The 23,962-nt window shown below is 43.3% G+C and overlaps 1 protein-coding gene across 5 annotated transcripts in view; it reads right to left on the reverse strand.

The window, feature by feature from the left end:
- Dmxl2 (Dmx-like 2) overlaps positions 1-23,962 on the reverse strand; it is a 166,598-nt gene that overhangs the window by 133,877 nt on the left and 8,759 nt on the right. For 2 of the 5 annotated variants that reach the window (XM_008766360.4, XM_008766358.4), the window contains exon 1: positions 9,616-10,090. The exons of 1 other annotated variant lie outside the window; for it this stretch is intronic. In XM_008766360.4, coding sequence (XP_008764582.1) covers positions 9,616-9,702 — 87 coding nt within the window. In that variant the 5' untranslated portion in view covers positions 9,703-10,090. Of the gene's footprint in view, positions 1-9,615; positions 10,091-23,962 lie in introns of those variants that run through there. 2 more of the 5 variants (NM_001427385.1, NM_001427384.1) reach the window with 1 other exon arrangement.

The following is a 23,962-nucleotide window of genomic DNA, read 5'->3' on the forward strand; positions in this document are numbered from 1 at the left end:
TAACTATTTTAATAGCCTTTCCTAATGGTTTTTTATCTTCTTTATATTTTATGTACCTATGTGTATGGAGTGTGTGTCTGCCACTGCCTGTATAAAGATCAAAGAGCAGCTTGTGAGAGTGAGTCTGCCTTCACCATGGGGTTCCAAGGAAAGAAACTCTGGTGGTTGGGCTCCCCAGCAAGTGCCTTGAGCCCCAGAGCCGACTCACTGGTCCTGAATATTACTCTGTGACTGTTGCCTATGTAGACAAGACCGACCTCTGCCTCCCCACTGCTAGGACTGCATGTGCTACCATGCCCAGCTAATAAACGGCAGTATCTTAAAAGCGAGATGTAGATAAGAAAATATCAGTCAACTTGTTTGTCCAAGTGTTAGAATTATAGACATACATCACCATATTCTGAAGTCATCAGAAAAATTTTCACTATCACTGTGGAAATGACCTCCTACATGGATGAAGATGGACTAAGAAACAGAAACAGTCATAGCTATGGTTACATTTTATTAAAATAAAGAAATGCCAACCGTCGCAGGTAGGGAAACACATAGGTAGAACCTGGAAAATGTGGACTTCCAAGGTTCTCCCTCCTCAGAGTTACTCTTAGCACACTTCTCCCTCCACAACATATGTGAGGTGTTTTTGCCAAGAAACATGCACTTATGACTAAAAGCCTAGGGCTTACACTAGCCTTTTGCCCATGCTCAAACAGTCACAATAATCCTAGCATCCTAGAAAGGAAACAGAAGTTTATAAATTATAAATCATATTGTTCTAACAAACAATCCAGCCAGAATGTTGAGTAAGATTCAGGACCCTGGGCATTCAGACTGAATTTACCAATAGCAAGACTATTCCAGCACACAGATTCCGAGAGGCTAGTCAAGCCAAAGGTTATCTACGGTGATTGCCTTTTCTGTGTACTGTCACGCTGGAATCCATGTATCTTTTTCAAACCTTGAAGAGCTGTTGCCTTGCCCATCTAATTTTATGTTGATATGTCAGCTTGTGAAGAGCTTCTAAATATTAACCTACTTTAATACACAATATCAAAATATACTTCCAGGCATGGAAGCATACATCTGTAATTCTGTCATTAAGAAAGCAGAGGTGGGAAGCTCACTGTGAGTTCTAGGCCAGCCAAAAGACTTGTATACTTTTACGCATCATGGATCTCAAAAGAAAAGTCTTTATGCTGGGAAACTCTGATATTCATTACACTAGTCCAGTTTCCAATTTTCTAACTATAGCTTGATTTTTTAAATATCTGAATAGCTTTGGTTTATCAAGTGGTCTTCCAAATAAAAATGGAATTCTGTGAAGCAAAGGGTTTTAGCAGAGCCCCTAATTAGAACATGTCCTTCAGTACAAACTTTACATGTATGTGCACATCATGTGAAAAAGCTCTACATGGTGATACAATTCATTAGCCTTGATAGTGAGCCCAGCTGTCTGTCTGCTTTACTTTTCACTCTCACAGAGGCTCACTAAGTTCCCCAGGCTAGTAGCCTTGAATGCACTATGCAGCCTAGGTTGCCCTGAAGTTATGGTCCTCCTGCCTTAGCTTCCCAAGTAGCTATACAGCTTGGTACAACCAGAACCAGTAATTATTTCGTTCTTGGATTACAGCTACTGTATAAACTACATGTTTGTAAACTGAGTAAACCAAGCTTTGCATGTGCTGGTTCTTTGAGTTTGGGTTTGTTGTTTTCATCTCGTTGAGGGTAGGGCAATGCCTGTGTCTTTACAAGTGTCACCCACTTGCCAAACACCTCAGATTACCCAAAGTCACAGAAGAGAAACGTCACTATGATTTAGTATAACTTACTATTAGATCTGGGAAGAATCAATATTTAGAGGATGGGAAGAAAATGCATCTATCTGAAGAAGAAAAAGAAAGGAGGAAGAGGAGGAAGGGCAGGAAGAGGAAGGGCAGGAAGAGGAGGAGCAGGAAGAGGAGGAAGGGCAGGAAGAGGAGGAGCAGGAAGAGGAGGAAGGGCAGGAAGAGGAGGAGCAGGAAGAGGAGGAGCTGCTGCTGCTATTTCTCCTCCTGCTCCTGCTTTTGCTCCTCCTCCACCCCATCTATGGCATTATCATTTGTCCTTTAAGTCACCTCAGCAAATTGCCATATTCACTGAGTGTCAGATTCTATGCAGAAAGCCCTTTACAACACTGACTACTCTGTCAGGAGAAGGCTAACTGTCAGGTGTGTAGGATTAGGGACATTGGAGAATCCTAAGCACTCAGACAAGAAGGAGATCAGAAGTACAGGAAACTGGTCTGACATGTATACATACATCAACTCCTAGGATTACAATGAGCATCTCTAAAAGAAAAAAAGGAGCCATACAACCTGTAGAAGTTGTACTTGTTCCTTAGTAGCAGACTTATAAATTGACAGTATAAATTAAAGAGTTCCAGGGGCTGGGGATTTAGCTCAGTGGTAGAGTGCTTACCTAGGAAGTGCAAAGCCCTGGGTTCGATCCCCAGCTCCGAAAAAAAAGAACCAAAAAAAAAAAAAAAATTAAAGAGTTCCAGATCAAAACTCTTACACAAATGAATTCCACAAACTCTAAATTTGGAAACCCTAAAATTTATACTAAAACCTTAGAAACTTGCTTTAAAAAAAAAAAAAAAGACATGGAACTGTAGACATGACTTAGCCATTAAAAGCACTGACTACTCTTCCACAAGACCTAGATTCAATTCCCAGTACCCACATGGCAGCTCCCATGAGTGAGTAAAAGATGAATTGAGTCATCTCTAACTTATCAGATCCAAGGGGTCCAACACCCCTGTTAACCTCCTTCGGTACTGAGTATGCACGTGGCTCAGAAACATACGTGCAGGCAAACACTCACACATATAAAATAATCTTTTAATTAAGAATGGGCAAATAATGCTTTACTTTCTATCATCTGAAGAAATTCAGTTGGCCAAGCATGACTTGTTTACTATAGTTGTTAACCAACATTCTGTGCTCCTTCTTGTGATCAAATACCAAGAATGTGATTTGTTATAAATCAGTGATTCGCAACCTTCCTAAACTGAGATCCTTTAATACAGTTTCTTGTATTGTGTTACCCCACCATAAAATTATTTTCATTGCTACTTCAAAACTGTAATTTTGCTACTGTTATGAGTTGTGTGAATATCTACATGCAAAATGTCTGATATGCGATCCCTGTATGAGGGTTAACCTCTAAAGGGATTTTGATCCACAAGTTGAAAACCACTGTTCTAAATTTTCCCAAGAACGGCTTGTGGAACACAGCTGTAGTCCAGCATGTGGAGGCTGAAACAGGAGAACTGCCTGTTGAAGAACAGCCTGAGCAACAATGCAGCAGGAAGAAGGGGAGTGGGGGTGAAATGGTTCTGCAGGTTGAGGCATGGACCACCAAGTCTGATGCATGGTAAAAAGGGATAACCAACTCCTACAAGTTGCCTTTTGACCTCCACATGCATGACATTGCACATGCATGTCTACATACTTACACACACATGCACACACACACTTAATAAATTAAGTAATGTAGTATTTTTAATAAGAAGAGGAGGGAGCTCCGTGGCAGTTGTGAACCTACTACTTCATAAATCTCTGAAAGGGCTTTTTATGAAGCCTGAAATGAAGCTTCCACACTATGGGGTCTCATGAGATAAGGCAACCATCAACTAAGACCCAGAACTTTACCACAACCATTTTATAGTGCTGGCCCATCTTTACTCTGGCCCCAAAAAATGTCTAAAGAAATTCACTAAACACACAGAGAGCACCTACTTCAAGAACTTCTGTTTACAGATGAGAAATATAAAAATGACTAGGTGAATTTTATCAAGATCATACAAGTAATTACACACTGAACTCCCACTGTAGAGGAAGGCATTCAGAAGCGCATCAGAGTTTCTGAGAAACTGCTCATCTTTCCTCCATCAGCACAAAAGCTAATTAACGATCTACACAGGGCACAGGGTGGTGATACACTCCATATATTCCAGCACCCAGGAGGCGGAGGCAAGGGGATCTCTGTGACTTAGAGGCCAGCCTGGTCTACATACATATCGAGAGCTACATAGTCAACCCTGTCTTTAAAAAAATAAAAAAAAAAAGCAACCCACCCACAATCTAAACAAGGCCTTAGGAAGGACTTAGAATTCATACTCCCATACCAAGTGACACTAAATGTAAGACCACAATGTTTGAAATACTACCTATCAACCCAAACAAAATGTTACATCCCAAAACCAAGTGGGCCAGTTTCTCTTGGAATAGAAATCCCTTCTAAATCTCTGACTTGTCTTCCCCATCACACTAAGCATAGGTAGTCAGCAGATACATGAGGTGTCATACCTATTAATAACCAGCTAGTTCAGGAGCATTTTTCTATACAGCTCTCTGATAGATACTCCCTCCAAAAGTAACTTCTCATTTCTCCTGAGACCACAAGAAGTGCCTAGTCAGCTGTGGTTAATATATTTAACGCTTCTAGCTTTCTAAGTTCTACACTTCTCTGGTTGTCTCCCTTGAGTCAGGGCTATGTCCTTTGGGGTTTTTTAATCTCCACAGACTCTAGCCACCTATGTATTCAACAAACATGTACTAAATGTATAAACAGGTTAATCATTATTCTGTTATTATTGATTATTATTTTCTTGAAACAAAAAGCCCTTACTTCTCTAAATATTAAGCTATTAAATTTGCCATAATTCTAAACTAAAATATTACTGTACAATAGAAATAACATTATCTTCTCATTTTTTTGTATTTTAAGTTATTTTTTTAATGTGTATTGGTGTTTTGGCTATATGTATACATGCCTGTGAACCATATGTATGCCTGGTGCTGGCAGAGGATAGAAGAAATCAAGCCCCCTGGGATTATAGTTATAGACACACACACACACACACACACACACACACACACACACACTCTCAAAGAGAGAGGGGGAGGGAGAGAGCACCGCCATGTACAGGCTAGAATTGAACCTGGGTCTTCTGAAGGAATAGTCGGCTCTTAATCTCTCCAGCCCCTACCTTCTAATTCTTTTTTTTTTTTTTTTTGTTCTTTTTTTCGGAGCTGGGGACCAACCCAGGGCCTTGCGCTTCCTAGGTAAGCGCTCTACCACTGAGCTAAATCCCCAGCCCCCCTACCTTCTAATTCTTAAAGGAACAGTTTTTCATTCAGACCAACCTATTAGTGGTATATTAATTAAATTTTTTTAATTGCAGGCCAATCATGGTGGCACATGTCTGTAATCACAGTACTCCAAAGGCAGAGGTAAGAGATCAAACTCAAATTCAGTCTAAGCTAGCAAGCAAGACCCTATCTCAGGAAAACAACAACGAAAGGCTATGAATATTGTTGTAAATCATATTTTTCAACATTCAGGGCATCTGCTACTTAATGAAGCCCTGTGGCTGATAAGAAAAAAATTCCTCCATGAAGAGAACATGCTTACCCATCAGCTTTTGTATTACTCCATTCTTGGCTTTTGCTGCTCTTGCTTTTGGAGAGCTTTAGTTCCTATCTTCCCAAACTGCGTACAGTCTCATCTATCCACCTGTTTGTACTCGTGTCGTCTTGTTTAATCCATCAATCTTTTATAAACTCCCTCAGAAAGAAAATGACTAATTCTGTAAACTTGGATCAAAGTGTTAAACTCAGGTGAAGCTAAGATAACATCAACTGCCCTCACAGACCTAAAACTGCACACAGGACTCTCGAAGGACAGACAGTGGGTTTTAAAACTATATTAATAATCATGTATCACCAATATTTTAATAGAGAGACAATTTTTAAAAAATAATAAACAATAAATTAGAACCCTATCTCTACTTTTTTTTTTTTGGTTCTTTTTTTTCGGAGCTGGGGACCGAACCCAGGGCCTTGCGCTTCCTAGGTAAGCGCTCTACCACTGAGCTAAATCCCCAGCCCCCCTATCTCTAATTTTAAAAGCCTCAGACCATTCACTCATCTGAAGAGTATTTAAAGGCAACATACACACAATAAAGCTCAGACACAGAAGAGCACATTGGACTACCCAGGATCTAACTTTCTTCAGAAGAGCTATTTCTAAAACTCAGATGTTTTACACACACACACACACACATGCACGCATGCACGCACATGCACACACACACACACACACACACACAAGCAAACCAATAAAACGGTGATGCTTTAAAGAATGATATACAAAAATGTCATTTTAAAATACAAAAATTACAAAGTCACAGTTGAATGCTGAGAGAATTAAGAGCTGCTGTCAAGTGATAGGCAGGACACAAATGGAAACCATCGCACCTCACACATCACCTATGAAATGACATGCCACTGGGAACACACACCACAAACTTCGCCACCATGTCCATACATCCATACAGCATAAGCTGGGACATCAGGACATCACCGAGCAGCCACTCACAGCCAGCCAACCAAGCCCCCAGTGCATGCAGTGAAATACACAGTGCACTATTTTTTCATTATTACAATGTCACAGCATTGAAAAACTTAGAACAATTTTAATCTTTTTTTTTTCAGTTTATAGATTCCAAGTAAATTATCTACTCTATTTTGAAAAGGTCTCACAGTTACCAGGCAACACATCAACTAAGAGCTATTGGCTAGTTGCAAAGCAGATATTCCTTCTATACCAAGAGGAAAGCACACACTCGCAGGCACGCACCCACTCACTCACGCATGCACCCATGCATGCACCCAGGAACGCGCATGTGTGCACACACAGTACAGAGCAGTCTGTTAAGAAAACTTCTGAAAAGGCCCACCAAACGAATAGTCACAAGACTCATTCCAGCCATGCCTAGCAGTCCTTTAGTCATCTGATCCAGAACTGAAGACTTTCTTATCAAACATAAATTATAAAATCAACTGGCATAATCTATGTAAAGAGAATTTATTTTCTGTAATTTTATCTTTACTATATATAGTTTTTAAGGTATTTCTTAGTTGATTCTGGAATGCTTGAAAACAGATAATTATCGTATCTTTAAGCAAGTATGTTTTCATAGTACCCAGAAGATCATTTTTAGTTCACAGCAAGATAACTGGAGCATGGCATTCATAATTAAGATTTGAAATGAAGCATGTGCAAATAGACTTGTATTTGCACTTGCCAGAGGGTCAAAATAACAACAGTCACAGCCAACATTCTAAACCAAATAAATTTTCAAGCTGTAGCAGAGAAAATAATAAGCCAGGCTGTCCCGATGAGCATGTAGTCTGCAGGGTGCCTGAGACAGCTCAGCGGTCAAGGGCAGAGGATTTGAAGTCTGGCTGACCAGCACCCATGCCAGGCGGCTCACAACCCCTTATAACTTCAGCTCCAGGAACCTCACCCCTCCAGCCTCTAAGGGCACCTGTACTCACCTGCACAGACCCACACACTAACATAACGCATACACATAATTTAAAACAAAATAAAATTTAAAATGTAGGCTTCTGTAAGATCAGTATGTCACAGAGGGGCCAATGTGAGCAGCAGTGTCAAACAAAGTGAAAGACAGCAGGATACCTGACAATGACTCCTTAATGTGGCTACCAGGAACAACTATCTATTCCCAGGGGAGGGGCATGATGGAATAGTACTCAACGAAAACACCCGAGCAGCTATGACAAGAAAGGTTGCGCTGGGATGAGTGTAAGGAATCCCATTTGGAAGCTTTCACACTAACACAAGGTTCTCCAACCAGATGTTGACTACAGACATTCAAAGGGGTGAATCTGGAAGACATTACACAATCAGACTTGGTGACAGAATAAATTCAAGTGGGAACTATGGCCACAGACGGCCTGTAGCACAGCCACACCTGCAAAACACGACAGTTCTTACAGTGGCCTTTCCAGGCAGAAACTACTTTAACTCTGTAAACCAGCTTTGCAGGGAACTAAGAACATTATTTTTGGGTGTTGGTTCATTTATTTTAAGCATAGATTCACAGATTCTCTACCACCTAAGTACTAGATTACAGGTGTGTGTGTCACCACGCCCAGCTAATGCTTCACTTTTAGATGGACCCGGTAAATACCATCATCCCTCCAGGGGAAATATCCATAACCAAAAGTCCACATTTACTTCTCTTTTTTTTTTCACATTTACTTCTTGAAGGAAACCCGCTCTTCTGGTCCTCAGGGACTTCCTCCTCTACCTACTAAAAGACACAAAAGTATTTTTTTTTCTCTATTCTCCAAACAGTCTCCATACACTTAAAAGACCAAGCTCCAGTCTATGCTAATATTACTGGGTTGTTTGGGTTTTTTTTTTTAAACAATTTTCATCGTGGGGGAGGGGCAAACATGAATACCACAGTAAGCATATGGAGGTCAGAGTGCAATCTGACATGAATCTGTTCTCTCCTTCCACCATGAGAACCATAAGGGAATTCAATTCAAGACTCTCGGTTTGGTAGCAAGCACCTCTACCCAGCAAGTCGTCTCACAGGGCCCTATACAGATGCTGTTAAGTCACATGTGTAGCAAACACAGCACCACTGATAGCGATAGAACACTATGTCAAACAACCCTGTTTTTAAAGGATTCTTTCAAAACCAGAACAAAGCTGAGCCGACTACATTTAAAAATTAATAAGGCCAAGAAGCAACCCTGTTGGGTTTTCCTTAATGAATCAGAAAACATTAAAAACAGATAAAGTGTTCCAGAACGCAGCGCTACATAATGATTCTGCAGTTTTGCTCTAATTTTTTTTCCTGCAGTTTCAAAAACATGCTGCTGTAAAATAGACATCAAATCAAATGGCTTTTGTTGTCTAAAAAGCATATTGCTAAGCAACGTCTGATTTTATTAAGCATGATTATCAATATGTACTTAATAGAGGTCTCACTAATACAATTCCTTCTGAGGACCATGTATATATTTAATATTAAAAACTCTTATTGGTCTGTGTGAGTCTTAAAAAATAAGCCCTAGGAGACCTTGATTTTAACAACCTACTCTCAAAAAAAGATTGATGATTTCCACCCATCTGATTGAGAAACAGTCTATGTCGTGTAGGTAGGTGCTAGTTTCCAAAACGTTATGTTTACATACATCTTTATCACACGCCCAAGGAAAGTAATAAAATGTGCCATTGCTTCGGGGTTAAAAAAAAGAAAAAAAAAAGGAAAAAACTACCTTGCAAAGATTAAGCTATTACCTGAAAGGATTATCAAAACGGAACCTTGAGCTAGATAGGCCACTCATGAAAAGGTGACTTCCATTCTAACTCTTTCTGGGAGAAGGCAGATTTTTCTATTCCCTTGTGCCAAGATTCTACCTTGGGAGATACAGAGGGCGCGTTTTAAAGCCGCAGGCTGGTCGGGGAGCCAGGGAGCAGCACCGCCTCCATACCCTGAAACCAAGACCGTTTGCTGCCAGCCAGGAGCAGGTGGAAACCGCCCCGGGCTTTGGCTGCTGCCACCACCTCCAGGCACCGCAGACCCCGGGGCTACCCTGAACCTTCCATCCCTGCCACCCGCGCACTCACCGGGCGGACGAGGGCGGTGATTCCCTATCCTCACCCCCCGGCCCTGCCCAAGCCCAGAGCCGAGGGGGCGTGGGTGGGCCCGTCGCTCGCGGCCCTACGGGAGGCCCCAGTTCTGCTCACCGTGAAGGGGACTTCCCCGACGCTGCCCACCGAATAGCAGTTGTCTCCAGGGTTGACAGCCCCGGTGAGGACCTGATGCAGATGCATCTCGGGATTCCGGCTGGTCCGAGCTCTGCACCAGAGAAGGACCAGCCCGGCGCCGGCGCCCGGCCGCAGCCGCTTCCTGTGCGTTCTTGGGACTCAGCGCCCCGCTCGCCTGTCGCCTGCCAGCCGCCGCCCGGCCATAAGAGGCTCTGGCCGCCGCAGCCCGACCGCCGCTCGGCTGCGGAAATGCCCGGATGCTCCCACGGCCTGCCGCACCGGCGCACAGTGCGGGCGCAGGGACGCGGCGCGTGCGAGGCGGGGGCGGCGCCGGGGAGCGCGCAAGAGGGGCGCGTGTGAGGCCGTCACGCCGCGCGCCTGGGAGAGGCCGGCGCGCTCCCGGAGCGGGGCCGCGACACGGAGGGAAAAGAACGCGCTCACACTAGCAGTCGCGCTCTCGGCGGCGCGCGTGCGCGTGCGCGCGCCACAGTCTCCAGGACAACTGCGCGCGCCGCGTCGCACGGACCCTCTGTGCCGATTGCGCGCGCAGACGTGCGGGAGTTCCCTCCGAGCCCGGGGCCCAGACCTCCGGGGGCGGGGCAAGGGGGCCGGCCTGTTTTGCTAAGTGTTTAAGCGTCCCTCTGGACAGTGCGTGCTGGTCAGCACCGCTGACCTCAGGGGAAGGACACTAACATCACTGGGCAATCCCATGATCTTATGGTCCTTCTGTCTGCTTTAAAGTATCGGGCATCTTACAGCCTTTAAGGGAAGCTGAACTCCCCTGACAGCAAATTGTTTTGCTCACACTTTTTCTCACGCGTCCCCCTAGAGACCGGTAATCCCTCTATCTAGACGTGTTTTCCCCCGGGGTGTGATGTCATGAAGTCGCAGAATCGCCTGCTTTTCCAGGCTGTCTGCTAAACTGAAATCAGATCCCTGTCCCCGGTCAATTCTTTGCGATTTTTAGCTCAGGTTGTAGAGAAGAAACCGCGACATGGAACAAGGGTTATTGAGGAAAATTTTAAACCAAACAAGCACAATGTTGACAACAGATAACAAAAATCGATCAAGTCACAATATGTTAATAGGGGACTGGAAGGATCCCTCTAAGCACATAGAGTAAGGAGTCCCTTAATCCAATTTTGACAGGCTAGGAGCAACTAGAAGTGCAGCATTACAATAGAGAAATTAGGGAGAGTTAGAAAGTAAAATGGCTGGGGAAGGCACTCCGTTTAATGCTTGAGGCAGGTGGTACTGTATATCAGTTAGGAAAAAAATGTGATGGTTAAGAAATAAACGTGCCCAAGGGTCTGTGTCTGTGGGCTTGCCAAACACTGAATCCACTGAGAAGCCTAGATGTTGTTCTGCCTATCCTGAGGCTACCAGGTACTTCTGAGCTGAAATTTATAATCAGAGCTGCTTCGGAAAGGTGACTGTGCAGCGCATCAGAGCGTTAAGCCGAGGGTGGGAAAAATAGAGGCAGATTTGGCTTGTTCACTGTTCCAGGGAAAGCAGCAGAAGTAATGGACTAATTCCCAACGACCTCAGGCATATTCCTTTTCATCTATAGTGGCATAAAACCCCCAGGCTAAAATCTCGGAGTCACTCCCTACCTCCACCCATCTGTTTCTCTGCCAGGTTCACAATCCATGCCCCTCCCCAGCTCCCCAGCCCTCTTCCCTCTTCTGCCCTTCACAGCTTCTCACTTAACTACCCTAGTTGCCTCCCATGTGCTGTCTTCAGCACATTCGCTCTCCAAACCGTTCAAAGAAACATTTTTCTGTTTGATTTGGGATGTGCTGGTTAAGCCCAGCCAGGACCGGCTAGGTAAGCACTCTGTCACTCAGCTACCGCCACCAGCCCAGAGAAACGGTTTGAATCTGTAGTTGCTCCATTCCCTGGGGGTTAAAGTCCACATTCCTCAGCTGGTCTGACAATCCTTTCACTCTGGTTTTGCCTAATCTTCCTGGTTTATCTCAGGCTGTTGTATTAACCACTAGTGTCCAGCCCCGCTGAATCAATGCCCTCTCCAGAGGGTTTTTTCTTTTTCATGCTTCCTTGACGTTACTCATGCTATATGTACTCTCTGGAATGCCTTCCTCCAGTTGTTGACCTGGGAAACCATATTGTAACTCTTAATCACCTTGACTATCTCCAAATACCTTAAGGCTTCCTCCTTTGTGACACGCATAACACACGCACACCACAATAATATGTTTGTTTATGCTATGTGTTTTATTACTAGACTCCATAGACATTTCAAGTTAAGGTGAGTATTTAATTTTCCCTAGTACTAGAATTGTAATACTTTATTAACCTATAGAGTAAAAGATAAATGACAGCATCCAGTCAGGCATGGTAGCACATACCTGTAATTCCCAGAATTACAGAGCCTGAGGCAGTCATACTGCTTTAAATTCAAAGCTAGCCTGGGCTACATAGTAAATTCAAGGCCAACATAAAATACATACCCAGAACCTGTCTCAAGAAAAAAATTCTCATACTAAATTGGTTGTAATTTCTTTTTTATTTATTTTTTTTTAAGATTTATTCATTCGTTATATATAAGTACACTGTAGCTGTATTCAGATACACCAGAAGAGGGCATCAGATCTCATTACAGATGGTTGTGAGCCACCATGTGGTTGCTGGGAATTGAACTCAGGACCTCTGGAAGAGCAGTCAGTGCCCTTAACCACTGAGCCATCTCTCCAGCCCCTGGTTGTAATTTCTATCTTTTTATTTCTATCTTTTGACACTATGTGCAATTTACTGAATTCTGGGAAATCATTGACTGTCTATTTACTGATAGACAGCTGACCATGAATAAAAGATAGAAAGCTATGTCACTAAAAAGAAACACATTAAAGATATGACAGCAAAACAAAAGCTATCATAACCAATGAAGTTCTATGTTGTGCATGATAAACATGAAAATAAATACTAGAGTTGTTCCTTTGTTGTAGCAACTTCTATTGCGCATGCAGGCATAGCATATATCTGTAAAAACGGTATAAAGTGGTTAAATACAATAAATTAAAATAAATTTCTGTATAAGAAGGTTTAACTCCTGTAGATAAAGATTTCCTGCCAGGCAGAGATGATCCATGCCTTTAATCCCAGCACTTGGAAGCAAAAGAATGTGGATCCCTGTGCGTTCGAAGCCAACCTGGTCTACAGAGCAAGTTCCAGGATAGCCAGGGCTACACAGAGGAACCCTGTCTTGTGTGTGGGGGGGGGGGGGGCAGTAGAAACTAGGAAAAAAAACAGCAGAATAACAATTTGAAGCAATTCTAACACTATATTCATAAGCAGAGGCAAGTGTTTTATTAAATGTGAAGTAATAAAAGAAAAATGGAAAGTGTGTTATAGAAGCCAGTTATGGGAAGAACAAATATTTAACAAGAAGGAAGCAATGTCAGAAAGAGTCCTAGCTAGGTGTGTCAGCTCGCTCCTACAACTCAGCACTCAAGAAGCGAGGCCAACGGATCACCTTGTGAGATCTTATCTCCAATAAAGCAAACAATCTCAGTCTCCACACTCACAGCCGAAAGAAATAGCATTTAAAAGCCTAGAAGTCTGAACCCATGCTTCCGGGATAGCTCAGCCAGTAAAGAGCTTGGAGGATTTGAGTAAAATCCCTAGAATGCACTTTAAAAAGGAAGAGGGGAAAAAAAAAAAAAAAAAAAAAAACAGGTGTAGTGGTACATGCTTGTCATTCCAGCACTGGGGAAGACTCAGAGCTGGGCAGAGATCCCTGGAACTCACTGTCCAGCCAGTGACAGCCCCTGTTCAGAAAAAAAGAAAAGAAAAAGAAAAAGAAAACAAGATAGCAGGTTCCTAAGGAAAAATATCCAAGGTAGACCTCTAGATAGACTGACGGACAGACAGACAGACCAACAGACACACACACAACACACACACAACACATACACACCACACACCACACACATACACACCACACACACACACACACACACACACACACACACACACACACACACACACACACACAACTGTAAGGTAACTTCCTGTCCTCAGGTTTTGTTTAGTTTTGAGGCAGAGTCTCAGGCAGCCCGTGCTGTAACCTGAGCTGAACTTGACTGCTTCTTCTTTGGTTTGCTCCCCTCTAGTGCTGGGATTACAGGTGGGCTCCACTACCACCACTACCAGCTCTACGGGCTTTAATAGTAAATGCATGAGGGTTGGAGTTAATGACATTTTAAATGTCAGAGGGCCTTAGCTTCCCAGCAGTAATCGCAAAGCCCACGCCCAAAATTTAGTGTCTGGATGTCTGTGGTAAGGAATTCAATACTAGCTTAGGCGGAAGGTTCAGGTTCAGATACAGTGAAAATGTCAGCTTGATATGAAATAAAAGAAGCTTGATACAAAAGTCTGCATGTGTCTTGATTCCATTTCTGTACCGTTTCACAGTATGTTGATATGTTTTCACAGGACAGAGGGTAGAACAAAAAATTGCTCTTGGGGTTGGGGATTTGGCTCAGTGGTAGAGCGCTTGCCTAGCAAGCGCAAGGCCCTGGGTTCGGTCCCCAGCTCCGAAAAAGAATAGAAAAAAAAAAATTGCTCTTAATGGGCATGGGGTTGCGTTTTGAATGAAACGGATAAATGTTTTAAAATAAAAATGCAAGCATGGTATTTTTGCAAATTTATCAGGAATCATTGAATAATATAGCTGGAATTAGTGGATTCTATGGCAAATAAATTATAGTCTTGATAAAACAATCTTTAAAAGAAGTATCAACTTGGCCTAAAGACAGCCGAAGGCATCCAAGATAGTATACTGCTCTGGCTAGCTAGCTGATCCTCATGGCTGGCAGAAGGACACAGCCGTCACTGTGTCACTCTCTCCACAGGTCTGTCCTCAGGATACTGCAGATGATTTCTCCTACACGAAATGTGAGAATGAGACCAGTAGAACCTGTGATGTCTTTTACAGTTTAGCCTAAGAAATCACACTACTGGGGCTGAGGATATAGCCCAGTTAATAGAGTATTAGCCTAGCATGCACAAACTGCATGCTAGCACACAGTAACCCATGGTGACAGCACACTCCTATCAGCATGGTATTTGAGAAGGGGAGGCGAAAGAATTGGGAGTTCTAGAAGAGGGGACAGGGGAACAGAAGTATAGGAAGAGGAGAACTAAAGCGACATAGGTAACCAGCGGAGGGAGGAGAAGGGCTAGAGAGATGGCTCTGTGCTTAAGAGTACTTGCTGCTCTTCCGCAAACATAGGTTCAGTTCCCAGAATCCACATAATGGCGCCTAATGTCTATAACACCTTAATATAGGAATGGAGAGTTCTGGGACATCTAACATCATGTTCCAAGTCTCTGAAGGCACTAGGCTCATACGCAGCACATAGACATACAATGCAGTCAACACACCTATACACATAAAGATAAATGTAAACAAACAAAAAAAAAAAAGAAATGAGAAAAATTCTCGTGAGGTGGAAGAGCTCGCACTTGCTTCGCTGCCCTCCTTCACATCACCCTACAGTAATTGACTTGGTGGCCTCACATACACTTCACCATTTAACTCAAACCTTAGGTCTTCAATTTGTTCTCTCACACCAGGCAGTTTTTAAACACCCCTCTTTGAGGCAGTGCTGACTCTTTAGGAATAAAATTAAATCCATGTTTTTATTTTCATAAGAGGGTAGGTTTTCATGGGTTACTTTGTTACTAAGCTGCGAGAAGATTAATCATCTTTGGAAGAAAGTGAAAAGAATGGCTTGTTTTGGCAAACTCACACTTATGCTGTGAAAAGTACACTGGGGCAATGGTGCACACTTATAGTCTCAGATCAGGAGGCAGAAGCAAGACAGTCACAAGCTGACAGGCAGCCTGACTGCAGAGCAAGTTACAGGCCAAGGCTAAATAGGAAGACCCGGTCTCAAAAATCAAAAATGAAAGGACTCATTTACTCTAAGTCCTTCCTTCCCTCCCTCCTTCCTTCCTCTCTATCTTTTTTTTTTTTTTTAAAGACAAGTCTCTCTGCCTAATTCTGGCTGTCCTAGAACTCTAGACCAGGCTGACCTCGGACTCAGGGATCTGCCTGCCTCTGCGCCCTGTGTGCTGGGGTTTAAGGCATGGGCCACTATTCCAGACATGTGGTGATTTCTTGTAAATTAGCACTTAAGCGGGAACTAACTTTTAAAAGAGCTTGTCATTTAATAGTTAGTATGTAGAGGTCCTACCTGACCTTTTAACTTCATCTTTCAAGACCTTTGATCTCTAAACAGACAGTCCCACCACCACACTGGGGTGGAAATACCGGTTAATCTTTTCAAGCCTTTGGACTCTGGTTACTTCCCCTTTCTAGAAGCTCCCTCATCACCACACTAATTGTCTAATTTCCAGTCTTCTTTACACAAAGTTTTGAACTCAGGTCAGAGGCGACCATCCCTTTAACAGACACACACGCCCGGTGGCTCAAATTCCTTCTTTATGCCCTCCTTCTCTCTCTGTCTGAGAGGGAAGACGGCCTTGTCTATGCTGATTGCTGTCTCCTTTCTCCACATCAGGACCCCAGTTTTTCTGTGGAAAAATAGACTGAGAGAAAATGAGAAAGAAGAATTGTGTGCCCAGACAACCTTGCTGCAGTTTAAATTTATGGCTACATTATAATAAATATGCTTTCTGGAACGTTTTCTTCTAAAGCAGTTGATCTGGCCAGTTTTTATGTCAACTTAACACAGGCTAGAGTCATTTGGGAAGAGGGAACCTTAATTGAAAAAGTAGCCCTACCAGATTGGCCTGTAGACAAACTTGTGGGGCAGGTTTTTTTTTTTTAAATCGATGGTTAAAAGTTTGAAGGTCCAGTCCGTTGTGGGCAGTGCCATCCCAAAACATTTGATCCTAGGGTATTTAAGAATGCAGGCTGAACAAGCCATGGAGAATAAGACAGCAAGCAGCACTCCTCCATGGCCTTCTGACCCTGACATCCAGACTACAAGCTTTAAGCTGAAGTAAACCTTTCAGCCTTCCCCAAGTTGCTTTTGGTCATGGTGTCCTATCCCAGTAATAGTAACCCGGAGCAAGAGGGCACATCCCTTCTGTCAGTACCTTCTTCCTTTTCCTCTCCTCTTTCCTTCAAACATGGATGTGATGATTAGAGCTCCATCCACCCTAGAACATGAGGATGAGGAGCCAACACTAGGAGTGACAGAGAAGAAAACTGAAAGCTTCAAAGGAATCCCAGGAGATGGGGAACTCCAACCGGCCCTGGCCTACTACAACCAGGTTGTTGTTGTTATATTACATTTCCTCTGTCTGTGTGTGTGTGTGTGTGTGTGTGTGTGTGTGTGTGTGTGTGTGTGTGTGTGTGTGTGTGTGTTCATGCACACACTCATACATCATGGAGCAGGTATGGCGAGAACAACTTTGGGGGAGCCAGCTTTCTTCTCCCCTCATTTGTGACCAAACTCAGGTCACCAGGTTTAGCAGCAAGTGCCTTTATCTGCTGAGCCATGTCCTCAGCCACCATCACCACCATCGCCCTCACCATCATTATGCTTTTGATTGTTTGTTTTAACAGAAGGTCTCATGAGGCCTAGGTTAGAGTCATCCTCAGTGTAGCCAAGCATCCCCATAAACTGATCCTCCTGCCTCCGACTCCCAAGTGTTAGGATTGTATATGGGCACCATCACACCCAGATTAAGTTGCTTGGTTCAAATTTTTGTATATCTGTTAAAGTTGACACCCCTCCCTGTTAGTGTGGTTTTACCTCCTAAAGTCTGACATAATTCTTGTTACACAACAGGAATTCAAGAAATATTTACTGCCCAGCATGGTGGCACACAGCTTTAATCCCAGCACTGGGAAGACAGAAACAAGTGGATCTCTATGAGTTTGAAGCCAGCCTGGTCTACAAAGCAAGTTATGAACCAGCCAGAGCTACATAGTGAGACGCTGTCTCAAAAGAAAAAAAAAAGTTTACTAACCCAAGTATCATAGGTAGTTCAGGAGGTACATACCTTCCTGAAACATCAGGAACAAAATATTACATCTTATGGGGAAGGCCAGATAGCAGTTATGGAATTAGAGGGGGATGGGGAAGCCTTGATAAAAAATTAGGATTGAACAGAAGTTGGAATTAGTCACTGAATTAGTCTTGGTCTAATGGAAAGACGGCAGGCCATGTTAGGCCTCAAGAGAACCAAACTGGTTTTGCTGGGATGGAGCTTAAGCAGAATGTAATTTTAAATTGAGAAGAATTTTAAATCTGATCATAGACCGAGGGAGCAAAAGGACCATGCTAGATTCTTCGAGTTGCCCAGAAAAAAAGTCACTCATGCAATAAACAAGCATTGTGATATTATTGTGTTATGGAGATCTCCAGAGTAACCGCAATCTGCAGGACGGAACAGCCCAGTCAGAGGCTGGATTTCCTAACACCGTAGGGACAAAGGAAGTGAGAAATGGAGAAAGAGAAATGGTGTTCTCTCTTCCATGAAAGAATTCATAGCAGGAACAAGAAGTAGGGAGAGGTCTGGAACTAGGGTTTGGTTTCTGGTAGAGGTAGACTGGGCAGGTTCCTGCATTAGCAGTTAACAAAATAACAAACAAACAAAACCTGATGCTGTTGACTGGCTCAGCTTTCCCCCTTGCTGTGAATTCTTCAGGCTTGTACTGACATATCCCGGTGGTCATTAACACGTTCACCTTTGAAGCAAGATCGTTTAAAAGGATACATGAAAGGCTTTTTTATTAAGCTTCCCCTCCTTTTATTAAGAAGAGATTATCTTCCTCATGAAATATATCCTGATTATAGTTTCCCCTCCCTGAACTCCTCCCAGTTCCCCTCTACCTCCCCTCCCAGCCAGAGCCACTCCCTTTCTGTCTCGTCAGAGAAGAACAGGCTTCTAAGAGATAACAACCAAATATAAAATAAAAAGTAATAAGGAAAATAAAAGCCCATCACATCAAAGGTGGACAAGGCAAACCCACAAAAGGAAACGGGCCCCAAGAGAAGGCAGGAGACTCAGAGACCCACTCGTTCGCACAGTCAGCAATGCCATTAAAAAAAAAAACTGAACTGAAAGATATAATACACACACAGGGGATCTGGTACAGACCTGCGCAGGCCCTGCACTTCTGGCTTCATTCTGAGTTCATGTAAGCTTTGCTCGGTAGATTTAGAAGATCTTGTTCTTAGTCAGCTTTTAAAAGGTAGATTGTTAAAAATAATAATAATAAAAAAAAACCTGTCCACCTATGGATAAATGGGTTAAATAAAATGTACTATAAACATACAAGAGACCACCATTCAGTCAAAATTCTCATACATGCTATAACATGGGTGAACCTTAGAAATTTGCTTGGCTTCAATAGAAGAAGCCAAGGCAGGAGTAGTGTGAGTCGTGTCTGTAATCTCAGCACTTGGGAAGCTGAGGCACAAAGACAAGGGGTTCAATGTTGTCTACAAGTACATAGCAAATTTAAGGTTAGCCTGGGCTATGTGAAATTCTATCTTAAGAGATGAAATAGACAAGTAAAATCAGACAGAAAAAAGTCAGATGTTGTACAATTTTATTCACATGAAATTTCCAAGATAGGAAAATCCATAGGGATTGAAAGCAAATTGGTAGGGGTCAAGCACTTGGGTAAGGAAGCCTGAGGTGATCACTTTTGGCTAAGATCAAGTGTAGGAAGCCTGAGGAGTAGACCCTTAATGGGAGCAGGTGCCTTATGTGGGACCAAAATGCTCTGGAGTCAGATGAAATGGCTATCCCACAGCATGAGTGTGCTAAATGTCCCTGACCTGTTTGTTTCCCATGAATTAAGTTTATGTCATGTGAATGTCATTTCAATGAGGGAAGGAAAGAAGGGTAAGGAGGGAAGGATGCTTGTGAATTATAAAAAATAGTGTGTGTGTGTGTGTGTGTGTGTGTGTGTGTGTGTGTAAAAAAGAGAATATGCATGTGTGTATATAAGCAAAGAAAAAGATCTAGAAGTTACTACGTTAGCATTTCCTATTTTTTTTTATTTTTATTTTGTCTGCAGGGGGGTTCTACCTGCATGTATGCGTACCTCTTGTGTACCTGGAACCTGAAGAGGCCAGAAAAGAGCATTGGGTCCCCTGGAACTGGAATTATAGATGGGTGTGAGCTGCCATATGGATGCTGGGGGTTGAACCCAGGTCCTCTGGAAGAACAACCAGTGCTCTTAACCACTGAGCCGTCTCTCCAGCCCAGCAATTCCTTTTTTCTAACTGTACAATTGGGAGCAAACTTCATTTCAATCCTTTTGCACATTTGTTCCCAAATTTTCTACAATAAATGTACCTGTCAAGAAAACTCATAAATTGTTGGGTATTGGTGTACACATCTTTAATTCCAGAATGTGGGTGGCAGAGGCTGGCAAATCTTTGAGTTAGAGGCCAGACTAGTCTATGTAGTGAGTATCAGGATAAGTCAAGGCTACACAATGAAACCCTCTTTTGAAAAAAAAAAAGTTTAATTTTTAAACAAATAAGCTCTCTTTGAAGAATTTTAATTTAAAAACTAGGAGGAAAAGGACACGCATGGTATGTACTCAGTTATAAGTAGATATTAGCCATCAACACAGGATGCCCATGCTACACTTCATAGACACAAGGAGGCTGGGCAGGAAGGAGGGCACAAGCAAGGATGCTTGAGTCTCACATGGAAAGGGTAATGGAAGGCAGATGGAGGGAGGGACCTGAGTGGGGGAGGGGTGGGGGAGAGTGGTGTTTTGGGGTCAGGTGTGGGGAGGGCCAGGAGGGATGACCAGATGGCCATGAGAATGATTGGAAATCTGCAACTGACTGGGATGGGAAAGTAAGCAGGGGTGTCTCCAGGAAGAGATGGAGACCTGGGATAGGAGAGAAGTCCAAGAATCAATGGGGTGTCCTTAGCAGTGACTCACAGCATTAGGGGTTACGGAGCCTGGAGAGGCTGACTTCTGTGTCCACGTAGGTACCCCAGTGGAGTGATAGAGACGCCAACCCACCCACAAAACTTTCGACCCAAAATTTATCCTGGCTACAAGAAATGCAGGGATGGGGGATGGAACAGAGACTAAGGGAATGGCCAACCAATAACCAGCCCAACTTGAGACCCATCTCATGGGCAAGTACCAATCTCTGACACCATTAGCAATACTGTTAATACAGCAGATAGGAGTCTAGCATGGCTGTCCTCTGAGAGGCTCTACCCAGCACCTCACTCAGACAGATGCAGAGACCCACAGCCAACTAGCAATGGAGCTTGGGGACTCTTATGAAAGAGTAGAAGGAAGGATGGCAGCCCTAAGGGGATAGGAACTCTACAGGAAGACCAACAGAGCCAACTAACCTGGACCTTTGGGCTCTCAGAGTCTGAACCACTAACCAAAGAACACACACGGGCTGGACCTAGGCGTCCCGCACGAACATAGCAGATGTGCAGCTCGGTCTTCATGTACAACCCGAATGGAGGCTAACCAAAAGCTGTTGCCTGTACGTGGGATAGGTTCTTTTCGCTGGGGCTGCCTTGTCTGGCCTCAGGGGAAGATGAAGTACCTAGCCTCACAGAGACTTGAAGTGCCAGGGTATGGAGGAATACCCAGGGGAGCCTCCGCCTGCTTGGAGCAGAAGGGAAGGAGATTGCGGGGAGAGATTGTAGGAGGGAGGGACCAGAAGGGGACAGCAAGGAGGATGTAAAGTGAATGAGTAAAACAGCAGCAACAACAACAATAATAATAAATTAAAAAAAAAGAAAGAAAGTAGAGACCGATCATATGGCTTAACATACAAAAGAGCTTGCCACTCAGACTGACGGCCTGAGTTCATCTTCCCAGGACCCTGACGCCAGAAGGAAAGAACTGGCTTCTTTGAGTTGCCCTTTGACCTTCATAAGCATTCAATGGCACATGCATGTGCACCCATGCATTCGAACGCAAACATGTGACACACACACACATACACACACACACACACACACACACACACACACACACACACACACATTATTTTTTAAAGACCTCAAAACTCAGCAAGAGAATCACAAGTTTAAGGCCAGCCTGAATTACATTTTTCTGAGACCACATCTCAGTAGAGGGAGGGAATGTCTAGAAAACTGTACTCAGATTAACATTATATATTCTGCAAAAGGTTTCCTGTCATAGAATTAAATTTCAACTGTGAACAAATAAGAAGTTGTTTGTGGAATTATTTCACTATTACTTAAGCATACAATAATGTATGTGCACGTCAAATTTCAAGTGCAAACGTAAAATACACATCTACATTTATTTAACAGCTAAGCAGCACAGGGCTCCTAAGCCTACATGGAGCACATGCTCAGATTCCCAAAGGGTGGGCTGTCCTTGCTGAGCCTTTGACCTTGGCACTGGGGAGGTGGGCTCCATAGCCTACCACCCTCAGCTCCGTCGCCTCCGGTTATGAGGAGACAGTGATCCTCTGACGTGTGCATTTATAAACATCGGAACTCCCAAAAGCCCCAGTGTCTGCCACTGGTCTTGCCTAAAACTCTTTCTCTTCCTTTTCGTCTCCCCAACACAACTTGACCCAATTAAACTTCTTCAAATCCAGTTTCTTCTTTTTTTTTTTTATTTTAAATAATCACTTCCATTGTAAAAACTTTCCTCCTTGTGATATTGAATGCATTGGTTTCCTTTTATGCTCCCACAAATTTTTGTGCCTCGGCTGCAGGGTGTCCATTATTTCTCTAAAGCACACATAACTCACTCGTGTATCTCTAAAATGAAATTATACAAATAGTTTACTCAATTTACTTCCTAGTGAGTAACCAGATGGATATTGAGCTGGTTTAAGTGAGAATGTGGCTTGTAGCACTTTGTATTCTTCACCTAACGAAGGTCAGTTTTGATTGCATTGCTTATGAAAATTAATTATGAAGGTAAGGGACGGTGGTTAATCAAAACTCAGGAGCTATAGAAATGCCGCAGGAAACCTGGACTTTGTAAGCTAATTAAACATTAATTTTAAAATGAATTATGTGTATCCCTATTGGTTTTCAAACTTTTGCCTTTACTCTTGCAATGTTTCAAAACACCCTGATCAATAGCTAATCAATCCAACGGAATCAAATGGAACACCCTAAGTTAACCGTGAGCTGGACCCCCCACCCCCGCCCCTTGGCTGAGGGCATGTCGGCTCATCTTTCTAGTTTGTTTCCAAGTCTTGGATCATTTTGCTGACATCTGATGGCTTAGAGCTTTGCCTGCAGATCTGCAGATCTAGCACACCAGCCCAGAGCTAGGTCTTCAGATATGGGTCAAACACTCAGAACTCCTTCATGCCATGCACCAAACAAACCACCCGTGAAAAAGCAGAAAACAAATGTCTTCCTCTGGCTTCGAGGACCAACTTCATTCAGTGCATGTTAAAAATGCACAGCCAGACAGGTGACTCACATCTATAATGCCAGAACTCAGGACTCTGAAGCAGGAGAATTGCCAAAGTTATGTTGAGAAGCCTGAGTCATGCAATGAATTTGAGGCCAATCTGGGCTTCAGAGTAAAAATCTATTTAAAAAAAAATTAAGAAACCTTTATAATAACAATGGATTGTAACTGAAGTTTTAGAAGGGAAGCCTAGGGCTAGAGATGTAGCTCAGTAAATAAAGCCTTTGTCATGTAAGCCTGAAGGCTGAGTCAGGATCCCCAGCACTGATCTAAAAAGTCAGGTATGGCGGCACACACCTATAATCCCAGCACTGAGGAGGCCGAGACAGAAGGTTCCCTGGGGCTTGCGAGGCTTGCCAGTCTAGCCAAAGGGCCACTGTCAGGGGAGACCCCTATCTCAAAAATAAAGGGGGAGATGGCTCAGTAGGTAGGGGCTCTTGTGCACAAAAGTTTGACCTGAATTTGATCCCTGGACCCTGCAAGACTGCAAGAGAGGACAGACTCCAAGAGCTCTAGGCACACTGTGGGTGAAAATTCCTAGGAAGAAGAAGCTGTGTCTGCAAATGCTGACTGACTGGTGAACTTGAGCAGTGTAGAGAAGTTGGATTTATCTAGTGACAATCTATCTTGGGCCATCCTTAGCCCCCATTTCTTGCCCACCCCTGTCTTAGGCCCAACATCCTGTGACTAACAGACAGAAACCTTTTAGAATGTATTAACGAACCTTAGTCTCCTCCAGTCAGAGGGCTAAGACTGCTGCTGGATAGCTTCAAGGTCTATGCTGAGATTGCAATCCGTATCCCCGATGTTTACACACCAACGCATTTTAAAGGTCTATGACTTTCTTTGTTCTGCTCCTATAGAAAGTTCATAAAACTGCTTCTGCATTGAAACATGAAATTTGTAGTA

This window comes from Rattus norvegicus, chromosome 8, assembly GCF_036323735.1.
Source record: "Rattus norvegicus strain BN/NHsdMcwi chromosome 8, GRCr8, whole genome shotgun sequence".
NCBI classification, from domain to species: domain Eukaryota; kingdom Metazoa; phylum Chordata; class Mammalia; order Rodentia; family Muridae; genus Rattus; species Rattus norvegicus.